This window comes from Pyrus communis, chromosome 2 (genome assembly GCF_963583255.1).
Source record: "Pyrus communis chromosome 2, drPyrComm1.1, whole genome shotgun sequence".
Lineage (NCBI taxonomy): Eukaryota > Viridiplantae > Streptophyta > Magnoliopsida > Rosales > Rosaceae > Pyrus > Pyrus communis.
The window spans coordinates 27,650,267-27,664,374 of NC_084804.1; the positions used below are offsets into that span (position 1 = coordinate 27,650,267).

At 38.7% G+C, this 14,108-nt stretch overlaps 1 protein-coding gene across 1 annotated transcript; it reads left to right on the forward strand.

Moving 5' to 3' along the window:
• Positions 1 to 364: 364 nt before the first annotated feature.
• On the forward strand, positions 365 to 685 carry LOC137724990 (putative lipid-transfer protein DIR1). Its single transcript, XM_068463612.1, has one exon. The coding sequence runs from the start codon at positions 365 to 367 to the stop codon at positions 683 to 685; it is 321 nt and encodes a 106-aa protein (XP_068319713.1).
• Positions 686 to 14,108: the final 13,423 nt, after the last annotated feature.

The following is a 14,108-nucleotide window of genomic DNA, read 5'->3' on the forward strand; positions in this document are numbered from 1 at the left end:
AGCACCACCAATATATATATATATATATATATATATATATATATATATATATATATTGTCATTAACACTCCAAAAATCTCATTTGGCACTCCAACCTTTCAATAATTAGAAATAAAAATATACTTGTGATGAGTGTAGAATGAGATTTTTGGAGTGCTAATAACAATTCCCTCTATATATACATATATATATATATATATATATAATTACAAGCGGGCAAGAGTTAAGACAACCCACCATACCCGTACCTTTGCTTGCTAGCTATATAAAAGCCAAACCCCAAAGACATCTTTCACATGGTTCATCAATACAACAAGAAACCAAAGACACTTAATATTAGTGAGAGAGAAGGAGAGAGAGAAACATGGAAGCATACAGAAAGCTGCTTGTTATTGTGGCATTGTTCTTGGCAGGAGCCATTGGCTCCGACACCTTGATGGCCAACAGCGACCAGAGTTTTTGCCGAATGACGAAAGAGGGTTTGAATGCATGCGCCCCTTCAGTGAACGGAGCAAACCCCCAGCCTCCGTCAGCTCTGTGTTGCACTGCTCTTTCATATGCCGACTTCGGATGCCTTTGCCTTTTCAAGAAGTACTCAAACTTTCTCAGTGCCTATGGAATCGACCCAAACCTTGCCATGCAGCTTCCTGCTAAATGCAATTTTGGCCAGCCCATCCGTTGCTGAAAAATGCATGCATGATAATATTTCCATCTGCTTTATTTTTCTTCTGCAGCCTCTTTGATTTGTTTTCGTTGGTTTTGTGGCTATCTTTTACGCTTCTGTTTAGTTAATTGTTTGTGTTATTGTGTTTGTTTTCTCAAGCTTAATCTAATTGTGTTTTGTTATTCAGATTATGTATTCTAATTTTGTTTTGTTATTTGGATCATTGTCCCACTATCTTTTTTACTTAAATACCGACCCTGTAGGTGTTTATCGTTTGCTTTTCAATTCAAAAAATTATTTTTTAAGTTACTCAACCAGTAATTCTTGTTTTTTAGCTCGCAACTTAATCATCATATATATAAGCATCAAAACCTCACCAATGGACTTTATAAACTAAATCATCATTGACTTCACTTAGTTGCCTTTTTTAGACATTATACCAAGAATTAAAGGGCCAAAACAACTGAAATCTATTGAAAGAAAAATAAAATTTTGGGGGTCAATTGACACCCTTTAGGGTTTGGCCTTGATCCGCTATTGCATTCGTATCACAGTCAAAACTTACCTACCATGTCAAAGAGGGGAAAGACTTTTACGACATGAGTAAAGCCTTCATCAGGGCGTTCCATGCCAATTGGCATGGGACATACAATAGTGGTGTACCTGTGGTAAAGAAGAAAAGTGAAAAAACAAAAGGAGTCCTATTATGTAAGCACAGTAGACCACATTACTAAATTCTTCATAACCATGTCCATGAGGCGCATATAAAGAAAAACAACAAAGTTGAAGGACGAAATAGGAAATGGAACAAAAGTTTAGGGTTTCAGCTCGCGTAACGAGTATACAAACACACACGAAGTCGAAGCAGCCAACAAGTAAACTTGAAAACTTGAAAGCTTGAAAGCTCCTGTGTGTTTTCGTTTTTTATGCAGATTTTTCGTGTATTTTTCCTTGTTTGTTATTGAATTTACACTGCGTTTACTAGTAACTTTCCGGACATCAATCTAAGACAAATCCAATCCAATCCCCTTTTTTCATTCTTTTTTCAGTTTTTAGTTTCTGTTTATGCCGGTCGATCTGGTTTTTTTTTTTGTGGGATTTTCTATTGGAACTTATCCATTGGTGTACTTTTGACACCCAACAATATGATTTTGTTTGGTCATAAGCCAGCCTTGTTTTTGTAGTCAGACCAACAATGGAATGGATTTTCCATTTCAATTAGTTAACAAAAAGGTTTTCCAAAGAAATCCAAGTGTCAGTAATCTTGTTAGTTAACCATAATCTGGGCAGATTAATTAAGATGTCAGTGATAAACCGACTCCAATTCAGTCTCCGTCTGTTGCACAAATAGAATTCCAGTCCAACAAAGAATCCTCAGAAGACGCCTATGCTGCACCGCTTGCTGTAGATCATGTTTTGTCCTGATTCAACTACTATTTTATCCACGCAGACTTGTAATCTATTGGAAGAAGATCTAGTCTAGTTATCTGTCATTTACCATAGTTGGTAGGTGATGCGAGAATTATACGCACACAAATTAAACCCTCTTTTTGTCAAATTGTAGTAAGTATGTAAGTAGGGATCGTTCTGGACCGGGGATTAGGAGGGATTGTTAATCACTTGGATTTGACTCAAAAACGTAAAAACAATATTTAGAACACTAAACTAGACTTAATGAATGCAAACCTAAAATTTAAAACACTCAAACAAACTAAAAGACTCAAAACAGCACAAACACACTCAAATCTGCCTAAAAACCACTTTCTGGGCAGTTTTGAGCACAAACACAAATTTGGACGAAATTAAGTTGTAACTTGACTCAAGACTCTTAAAAACACAAACTAAATGTATTTCTAACTAATCTAACACTTTAAAATAAATGGGGGATTGGTTTTGACGAATTTAAAATTAAAACAGAAACTTGGAAACAAAACAGATTCTAAAACCGATTTTTATGAAATAGAATGATGAGAAACTAGTTAGAGGGTTCCTTATCCACACATGAACATATGCATATAATTTGATTCCCAGTTATGACTTCAACAAACGATGAATGACAATGCTCCAAGTTAATTAGGTCTGCTTAAATTAACTTTCAGATTTCCCTAGATTCATTGGATTGAATGGAATACGCATTACAACCAAATTATTCCTAATCAAAGTCCCTAACTATGGAATACGCATGATAGAGACATTCAACAAAGATCATTAAGTTCAACGGAAATCATAAACATCTACTAGGCATTCATAACTATGGAATACGCATGTTAATCCAGCCTAGGGTTTACTAACACAATCGTGACTAGCGATTTTTACTACTCATGAACATAAGTTCATAACAATTAGGTGAAATTCCCTTAGATCCTAGCATCAAGTTTAGGCATGCAAATTAAGTGTCGACCCTCAACCCACATACATAAACAAGTTCTTAATCAAAACAGAAAAGTAAACCACATCTAAAGTTCATGAATTCATAACTGGAGTAAATCAAATCATAACCAACATATGTCCATGGCTTCAAATTCGCCTCTAACTAAAAAGAAATTAGTTCCATATGTTTAACATAATTGAACAACAAGTTAAATTAAACATGAGAACAGAAACAAGAGAAGAAAGAACTCCAAACATTGCAGATTGTAAAGATGAATTTGATGGAATTGAATGGATGGGAAGGCTAGCTAAGGGGTTCATCTCCACACATGTTATACTTGCATAATAAAACGATTTCCAATTGCTTTTCAATAAACCATGAATTCTCAACACCCCAAGTTAACCGTGAATTGCACTAATTAACCCTCAGATTTTCCTAACGTTATTGAATTGGATGATTGCATACGACAACCCAAAACATTCCCCACAAGTTCCCTATATGAACTGCATAATAGAGATACAAGCAAGAATCATTACGTTCTTTGAAAACCATAAGCATTGACGAAGCACTCGTTACTATGAACTGCATGAAACTCTTGCCAAGAATTCATTTAACGCGATTGTTTATAAGCAAGCTCCGCTACTTGTGAATATAAGTTTGTAACGATTAGGTGAAACTCACTTATATTCTAGCGTCATATTCATGCATGAAAATTAAGCGTGCACTCTCAATAAACATACATAAATAAGTTATCTATCAAATAGTTAAACAAATTGAATTCACAACTTATGAAACGCAATTAGAAGTAATCAAATCATAATGCAAGCATAAACATATATTTCGAATCCCCCCTAGCCAAGGTGGGTTTAGTTCCTCATACGTACAAAACAAAGAGAATTGAATTTAAACATTGAATTCAAAGGAAAACAAACACCTAAACATTCCAACAACTCAAACTTGAATTGTATGAACGTTTAGGCCCGCTTCTCTTCCTCTTTGTTGTAGCACAAGGTCTAAGGTGAGTTTTGGGGATTATGGATGATGTAGAATGATAGGTTTTGTGGAATGGTGAAGGAAGTGATGGTGTTTGGATTGTTAGGGAACTCACGGCACAAGGGGATGATTTCTGGTGGTGTTTGGATGATTTTCTGAATATGGAAGAATGAATGAATGTTGTGTGAAGTGTGTATGGTTTTTATAGGGAGATGAATGTATGGGAGAGGGAATATGACAACTAGGAGAGAATGTGGGAATGATTATGGGTGCATGTGGCTTAAAGGGGGAATGCTAGGTTGGAAATGCATGTGGCTGCAATGAAGGAAATCTGGAATGGTCAATGGTTATGCACGGCAAAGGGAGGATAAATGGCAGCTAGGTTATGATGATGAATGCATGTGCATTAGGTTGGAAAGGTGTGTGGAATGGCTGAATGTGGTGCAATGATAATGTCTTGTGGCTGAATTGATTAAAGAATGGGAGTGCATGTGATTAAAGAGTGGGAGTGCATGTGTTGAATGGTTTCTTGGTGAGGGGATGCACGGCATGGGTAGTAATGATGGCAGGTTGTGTATGTGAGTGATTAGGGTGAATGTGCATGTGCTTTGACAGCTAGGTTGGTTATGCATGTGGAATGTGGCTGTAATTGATGGAGTAATGCACGGCAAAGAGGATTATGTTGGTGATGAATGTGAACTCTTTGTTCTTCATTTTCATTTCTTCATCCCTTTATTTATTCCTAGCCTCCTTTGGTCTTCAATTTCGTCCATCTACTTGGCTTTAAGCATATGCAATCCATTCCAATCTCTAATTTGCTCCAAAAGGCTCCAAAAGGCATCCTTTTGCATACTTTGCCCTTAGAACCTGAAAACACACAAAAGAAGCATAAAGGACTAAAATAACTAAAGAAACATAACGTAAATGTACGAGAACAAGCCATTTAAGTCGCATGAATATGCTCCTATCAGTAGGTAGCATGGGTGTATGCATGGGGTGCTGTCTAACAACTTGAGTATGGCTGTCATTCTCACTAATTCAAGGGATTGCTGACCTTGCTTTAGTTGTTAGTCTAGTTGCTGACCTTGCTTTAGTTGTTAGTCTAGTTGCTGCCCTTGCTTTAGTTGTTAGGTGATTAGGCGTAAATCAAGGAAGGAAGATTGTTTTTTGTTCCTTGTTTTTTCTCTTCTTCCCACGCTCATATATATGAGCTATCTTTGTACTTTGTTTCGTCATAATAATAGAAAATACACCTTTAAATTTCAATATGGTATCAGAGCAGTGATCCTAATTAACCTGCTTCTAAGTAATTTCTTGAGAGATCTGTGAGCTTTTCCTGATTCTCTATCATGGCTGAAGAGAGTTCAGTGCATGGCGAAGAAGTTAGCTCGCATGTTGCGCCATCTTCACTTCATTTAGATGTTCATGTCAACCCAAATCAACGTCTGATTTCTGTCTTACCAAATGAGTTCAATTATCTTCCTTGGGAGAAAACAGTCCATCTTGCCTTAGGAGGACGATCGAAACTTGGTTATGTTAGTGGTGTTATTCCAGCGCCTGATGTGTCCTCATCAGATTACAATGATTGGTTGTGCAAGGACCAGTTGGTCATGTCATGGCTACTCAATTCTATGGATCGAAAGATTGCAGAAATTTTCAGCTATGTTAAATCCTCCTGCATCCTTTGGAAAAATCTCAAAGAAATGTATGGCAATCAGAATAATGCAGCTCGAGTGTTCCAGTTAAAAAAGGATATTGCTAGTCTACAGCATGAAGGAAACTCATTTACGCAACGCCTTGGGAAGTTAGCCACCATGTGCAACGAGTTGAATGTCTATCGGCCACACACCATTGACACTGCCGTGATGACCAAGAGAGCTGAGGAAGACAAAATATTTCAACTTCTTACGCGTTTAAGTCTTAAATACGAAGATCTCAGGAGTCATGTCCTCATGAATCTTGATCTTCCCTCCTTCTCAAGTGTGTGTGCCACAAGTCAAAGGGAAGAAACTCGTAGAAAAATCATGATTGTGGAATTAAAGGCAAATATACCAAAAGCTAGGGTATATCTCTCTAACCATAGAACTAGTGAAGAGAAGGGCTACAAAGGAAAGAAACCTATTGTGAAATGTAGCTACTGTGGTACTGGTGAACATACACGAGATCATTGTTGGATTCTCCACCCTGAACTAAGGCCCAAGTTTTCTAGGGACAACAACAAGGGTTTCCCTAAGGGTTCACACAACTCATCCTACAAGGCAAATCATACCGCCACCACTCATACCGGGGGAGCACAGAAGTTCACCTCCAATCCAGCCACCCTGATAAATGAATTTGCTACCTTCCTCCACATGAAACAAGGGCATGGAGACAATGAAGGATCAACTAGTCAAGGTGACAACAAACAAGCTGCTCTACTCGGGCAGTTTGCTGGTTTTTTGGCTGAAAATGAAGGTGTGACACAACAAGATATTCCAAGTAACTTACAATCCTTCTCAACTGCTCTCAAAGTAGGTAATGTGCATGATTATTGGATTATAGATTCAGGAGCTACTGATCATATGACTAACAAGTCTACAAATCTGCATAATTTTGAAAAACTCTCATGTCCATCTCAAGTGTCAGGTGCTAATGATAAGGGTGCTATGATTGTAGGGAGAGGGAAAACACATTTGATTTCTAGTGATGTCGAGTCTGAGGCTATTTATGTTCTCACATTCCCTTTTCAGCTCTTATCTGTTGGAAAAATCACAAACTCATTGAACTGTCTTGCTATTTTCTCCCCCAAAAGCTATGGTTTTTCAAGATATCACCACCAAGAAGACGATTGGTAAAGGTTTTTTCTTAAATGGCCTCTACTACCTTTCCAAGCATGTCCAAATTCCCAAGGTTTTCCAAGTCACTTCAAGCCTGGTTCAAGAACAACAACTTTGGCACCGACGACTTGTACATCCTTCTGATAAAGTTCTATCTTTTTTGTTTCCAAACCTATGCAAAGTTACAAGTTCCTGTGATGTTTGTCACTTCTCTAAGTTCACTAGATTACCTTTCACTTCCTCCTTGTCTAGTGCTAGTAATCCTTTTGAAATCGTGCATTCCAATGTTTGGGGACCAGTCCTAAAGTCCTTTGACGGATACAAATATTTTGTAACTTTTGTGGATGATTTCACAAGGATCACTTGGTTGTATCTTTTGAAATTTAAAAGTGAAGTGCTGGAAGTTTTTCAAGATTTTCATAGACTTGTAAACACACAATTTGCTTCAAACATTCATGCCTTACGATCAGATAATAGCTCCGAATATATGTCCCATAACATGTCTCACTGTCTAAGCACACATGGTATTACATCAAACTAGTTGTGTTGGAACACCTCAACAAAACGGGGTTGCAGAAAGGAAGAATAGAGATCTACTTGAAAAAACTAGAGCTCTTATGTTTCACTCGAATGTGCCTAAAAAAAATTTTGCTCCCAAGGTGTTCTTACTGCTGCATATCTCATCAATAGATTCCCTAGTAAGATATCGAACTTTAAATCACCTTATGAGGTCTTGAAAGATAGACGGATCAATTGATCCCATTTGAGAGTTTTTGGATGTACATGCTGTATTCACATTCAAGCATCAAATCGTGACAAACTAAATCCAAGGGCTGCCAAATATGTTTTCCTAGGCTATTCATCCACTCAAAAGGGTTACAAATGCTACAATCTAACAACTACGAAAATAGTTGTTTCAAGAGATGTGAAATTTGAAAAAAACCATGCCTTAAGTCACTCAACCTCTGGACTATTCTAGAAAGGGGGAGAATTTGCTTGATTTGTTCCCAATACCATATCTAAGTGAAGATGATGCATCAAGGGACCAGGTATTGAATGAGGTTGATTCTTGCAACCTACAGAACTCTCCACCTGTGGTCCCTGAAGAACCTATCTCATCAGAACCCTCAAGTAGTCCTTCCAACCAAGAAACTGCTCAATTGCCAGCAACTCAATCTCTCACAATTCGTCAAAATCCTCCCTGTGAGAGGAAACTTCCGTCCAAGTTACATGATTATGTAACTTACAATGCCAGGTATCCCTTGACTTCTGCTATTAATTACAACAAAATTCCATCCTTCTTTGCTGCATTCCTCAGTGCAATTATTGAAACCTATGAACCACAAAGCTTTCAAGAAGCTAATCTACACAGTGAGTGGAGAGCTGTTATGGCAAAAGAGCTTCAAGCTCTTCATGAAAACAACACCTGGACTATAGTGAAACTTCCCAAAGGAAAGAAGGTTGTGGGAAGTCGTTGGGTATACAAGACCAAGTTCCATTCAGATGATGCGATTGAAAGGAACAAGGCTCGTTTGCTTGCTCGAGGATTTACTCAAACCTATGGAGTGGATTACAATGAGACATTTCCTTCTGTGGCAAAGATGAACACTATGAGGGTGCTGTTATCTGTTGCCATTAACAATGCATGGCCTCTTTTTCAAATGGATGTTAAAAATGCTTTTCTGCATGGTGAGCTTGAAGAAGAAGTTTTCATGAAACTGCCTCTAGGTCATCCTCAACCAAACAATCCAAAAATGGTGTGCAAACTTCATAAATCCATTTATGGTCTCAAGCAAAGTCCACGTCCATGGTATGCCAAGCTCAGTCATGTTCTAGAAAGAGTTGGTTTCTGTCGGAGCAATGTTGATTCTTCCTTATTTGTACGTTCAAGCACATAGGGTAAACTTGTGGTGCTTATTTACGTTAATGATCTCATTATGACATGTGATAATATGTCAGAGATTAGTGCTCTTAAACGATATCTCAATCACAAGCTTGCTATAAAAGATCTCGGCATTCTTAAATATTTTCTAGGGATCGAGATGGCATACTCTCACAAGGGTTGTTTTCTAAATTAGCGCAAGTATATTATTGATCTTCTTCGCGAAGCCAACATGACAGACTGTAAACCTGCTCGCACACCTTTGAATAGTAACTTGAAGCTGCAATCTCACGGTGATCTCATTCCCAATATAGAATACTATCAGAGATTGATCGACAAACTCATTTATCTAACTATCACTCGCCCTGATATAGCATATGCTGTGAGTCTTGTTAGCCAATTTATGCATGCTCCAAGCATGGATCACATGAAGATTGTTCATCGTGTGCTTCGATATCTGAAGGGCTCCATTGGTAGAGGGATTCTCATGCGCAACAATAATCACATTCATATCTCAAGATATACAGATGCAGATTGGGCGGGGAATGCTCTCGATCGCAAGTCTATCACTGGTTTCTGCACCTTCGTAGGAGGTAACCTAGTCACTTGGAAGAGCAAGAAACAAAGCGTGGTTGCACGCTCTAGTGCAGAAGCAGAATACCGTGCTATGGCTTCGACTGCTTGTGAACTTATTTGGCTCAAAAATCTATTATTAGACTTAGGGTTTCCTCATCAATAACCTATGTCTCTCTACTGTGATAATCAAGCTACGATGCACATAGCATCAAATCCTGTCTTCCATGAGCGAACTAAACACATTGAAGTTGAATGCCATTATGTTCGAAATCAAGTGCAGTCCAAGGTCATTGATACACACTTCATTCGTAGTTATGATCAACTTGCAGATATCTTCACAAAAGGATTACCGTTTGCTATTTTCCATCACATCTTGTCCAAGCTTGGATCAATCGACCCGTTTAATCCAACTTCAGGGGGAGTATTGGAAGATCTAGTCTAGTTATCTATCATTTACCATAGCTGGTAGGTAGCATGGATGTATGCATGGGGTGCTGTCTAACAACTTGAGTATGGATGTCATTCTCACTAATTCAAGGGATTGCTGACCTTGCTTTAGTTGTTAGTCTAGTTGTTGCCCTTGTTTTAGTTGTTAGGTGATTAGGCGTAAATCAAGGAAGGAAGATTGTTTTTTGTTCCTTGTTTTTTCTCTTCTTTCCACGCTCATATATATGAGCTATCTTTGTTTTGTTTCGTCATAATAATAGAAAATACACCTTCAAATTTCAATATAATCTTATAGATTTACTAAATTGTAATCCTAGTTCTACATATGTATGACGTGTAATCCTATAAATATCAATGAACATCGCTCACTCGATTATTGAGTTGAGATTCATAATTACTATCTTTCATGGTATCAGGAGCCAGCGTCTCTCGACAAAGGTTCATATTATAATTTTTTTTTTCTTTTTTTTTCTTCAGTTTTCTACAGTTATGGCATCTTCTTCCTTTACTGTTGCTACTCCCTCTATCACAAATTTTCTCACCATCAAGCTCAACCATAACAACTACCCTCTCCGGCGTGGTCAATTATTTCCCTTGCTGCGCAGTCGCAACTTACTATCTTATGTTACTGGTCAAACTCACAGCCCATCTGCTTTTCTTCTTAATGACAATGGTAAACTCATCGACAAGGTCAATCCAGTATATGTTGAATGGATAAAGATTGATCAGATGATCCTTTCTTGGATTACGAGTTCACTTACTCCCAAGGTTCTTGCTACGATTGTCAACAAAATTGATTCGGCTTCTGCCTGGTCGTCTATTCAAGAACGGTATGCTTCTACGTCTCAAAATCGTATTATCCAAATGTGTACATAATTGATGAATACTTCTCGTGGTGATTTGTCCATTGCTGACTATCTTGACAAAATCAACGCCATCGCCAACAACCTTGCTCTTTCTGGCGCCCACGTCTCTAAATCCGATTTAGTTGCCATTATTATGAGTAAAGTAGGTCCACAGTATAAGGCCACTATTGCTTCCGCACAATCTCGTGACACTCTCATCACCTACAATTCATAGGAAACTTTATTACTGAGTGTCGAGCAACATTATAATGCCTTCTTTCTTCCCTCTGATAATGGCACATCTGCTTTTCCTACTGTCCATGGTGGTCATGGTGGTTTCCGTGGCCGTGGTAATTCATTTTGTGGTGGACGTAGTGGTAACTTTTCACGCCAAAATTTGGTTGCCCAGGGCTCCGATTCTGCTGCCTTTACAACCTACACCTCTGCAACCCCTTCCCGCGGGTCATCCTCTTCCTATAATGGACTTCTTGGTCTAGCACCTAACTCTAGCACATCTCATGGTTCCTTGCCTGCTTTTTCCTCCTCTGGGCGCATTCAATGTCAAATTTGTCAACGCTTTGGGCACTCAGCTATTGATTGCTTCAATCGTCTCAATATGTCATACGAAGGTTGAGTTCCCTCCTCTCGTCTTCAAGCCTATGTAGCTGCACCTTCTCGTGCTTCTGCCTCTGCACCTTCTGTCCAACAATGGCTTTTTTACTCCAACACAAATTCTCACATAACCAATGATGTAGGCCAACTTCAAAATCCTTGTGAGTATCATGGAACTGATCAAATTCATGATGTGCATGGTGGTCTAGATTTGAACATCACAAAAATTGGTCACTCGTATTTCAGATGATAATAACTGCTTCTTTACTTTACATCCCTGTTTTTATCGTGTGTAGGATTCGCGGACGTGGAGGACCCTTTTACAAGGCCGAAGTAACAATGGATTCTACCTGTGTTCCAGTCGCCCTTATCATCAAACTAATGGTGTTTTTGCTTTATTAGGTGAACGTGTAACTGAAGCTTTGTGGCATTCTATGCTAGGTCATCCTCAGCCTCCTACCTAGCACCCACTTCCAATATACACTAGCAGGTCCCCACGCCCCAAACCTTCCCAACCCCCTGTCCTACCGACATCAATCTTTACTGTACCCTCTAGTTCTTCTCTTGACCGGTCCCTACCTCAAACCTCCCACCAATCACACCTACCTCACTTGTTTCATCTACTCCTGAGGTAAGTGACTTGTCCCATTCCATGGTCACTCGAGGCAAAATTGGTATTCCTTAAACCTAATCCCAAATATGCTTGTGTTACTACTTTTTTTAGTGACTTGGTTAAGCCTACATGTTTTAGTCAGGCTAATAAGGATTCCGAGTGGCAAAAGGCGATGGCTGACGAATTCAATGCCTTACAACGTAACGGCACTTGGACTTTGGTTCCGTTTCAACACAATATGAACATTCTTCCGAATAAATTGGAATATAAAATCAAACGACGCTTTGATGGCTCAATTGAGTTTTACAAGGCACGGTTAGTGGCTAACAGGTTTCATCAACAAGAGGGTTTAGACTACAGTGAGACATTTAGTCCCATTGTCAATCATGTGACTGTTAGGTTAATTCTCTCCATTGCTATTCAATTCAATTGGCCTCTTTGTCTACTTGATGTCCAAAATGCGTTCCTTCATGGTTCTTTGAGTGAAAAGGTCTATATGCGGCAACCACTGGGGTTCATTAATCCTCAACGTCCATCTCATGTGTGCAAATTGCAACGTTCCTTATACGGTCTTAAACAAGCTCCTCATGCATGGTTTCAATGTTTTTCTCAACACTTGGAAAGTTTGGGTTTCATATCTTCTCATGCAGATTCGTCATTGTTTACTTTCTTTGATGGTTCAGTGATTAGTTACTTGTTAATTTATGTGGATGACATTCTTATTACTGGTAATAGCATGGACCATATAACTCGTTTCATTCATCAGTTGGGCACATTATTTTCCATGAAGGATCTTGGACCCTTACATTATTTCTTAGGTATGGAGGTTCATCATACTAGCACCGGCCTTCATCTTACTCAAACAAAGTATATCACTGATCTTCTTAAACGCACCAAAATGCTGGAATGCAAGCCCATTTCAACCCCAGCCATTAGTGGCCAACGCCTCAGTGTGTCTGATGGCGAACCATTGTCTGATATCACCGAGTTTCATAGTATTGTGGGTGCCTTGCAGTATCTTCTCTTCACTCATCTTGATATTGCATTTGCCGTTAACCAAGTTTGTCAGTTTATGCATAAGCCCACAACGATACATTGGGTTACGGTTAAGCGAATACTCTATTATCCTAAAGCTACTCCAAACCATTACCGCCCGAGTTCCCTTCAGCTCACTGCCTATGCTAATGCAGGCTATGTTGGTGATTCGAAAGACCGTCGTTCAACTGGTGGTTATTGTATGTTCCTTGGTGACAACTTCATCTTGTAGAGCTCCAAGAAGCAACGTGGTTCTCGCACTTAAGTACAGAAGTTGAATATCGTCAGCCTGCCTACACAGCCGCTGCTCTTTCTTGGTATCGCACCTTGTTTCAGGAGCTTCATCTCCCTCTTACTCCGCCACGTATCTGGTGCAATAACATTAGTGCAATTTCCGTCGCCTCCAATCCAGTTTATCAATATGGCATGTTGAAGTCGACTATCACTATGTTCGTGAAAAAGTAACTTGTAAAGAGATCATCATTGGCTATGTCTCCTCCACAAATCGACTAGCTGATCTCCTTACCAAGGGATTGTCTGCAGTTCGTTTTGAATTATTAATGTCCAAACTTCTAGTTTGTGACCTTCATTTCTGTTTGTGGGGAGTGATAAACCGACCAATTCAGTCTCTGTCTGTTGCACAAACAGAATTCCATTCCAACAAGGAATCCTCAGAAGACATCCCTGCTGCACCGCTTACTGCAGATCATGTTTTGTCCTGATTCAACTACTATTTAATCCACGTCGACTTGTAATCCTATAAATATACTAAATTGTAATCCTAGTTCTACATATGTATGACTTGTAATCCTATAAATATCAATGAACATCGCGCACTCGATTATTGAGTTGCAATTTGCTGCTTCTTCCACAACCGAAAAAAAAAAACAACAACAACTAATTTGGTATAACTTACAAAGACTAAAGCAAGTACAGACGAGCTTGTTGCCAAGAAACAGGCACCATTTTTTTGTTTTTGGTTACTTAAGAATTTAACTCGCAGTTGTGGTTTAGGTCAGTAGACGAAATGCCCAAATCTTTTGCACCTGCGTTTGAATTCACCTTCCTATTGCTCCGCTTTACCAGTACCATGCCTAGTTGAACTACTCATGGACAAATTAGGCAAACATAATTTTTAGGCTTATTTTTTGCTACAGTTTTTGAAATTTCACTTTAATCTCACTTTGTTTCTTAAAATTTAAATTTCATCACTTTATCTCTTGAAACTCAATTTTTTCTTCAGTATGTCGTTTT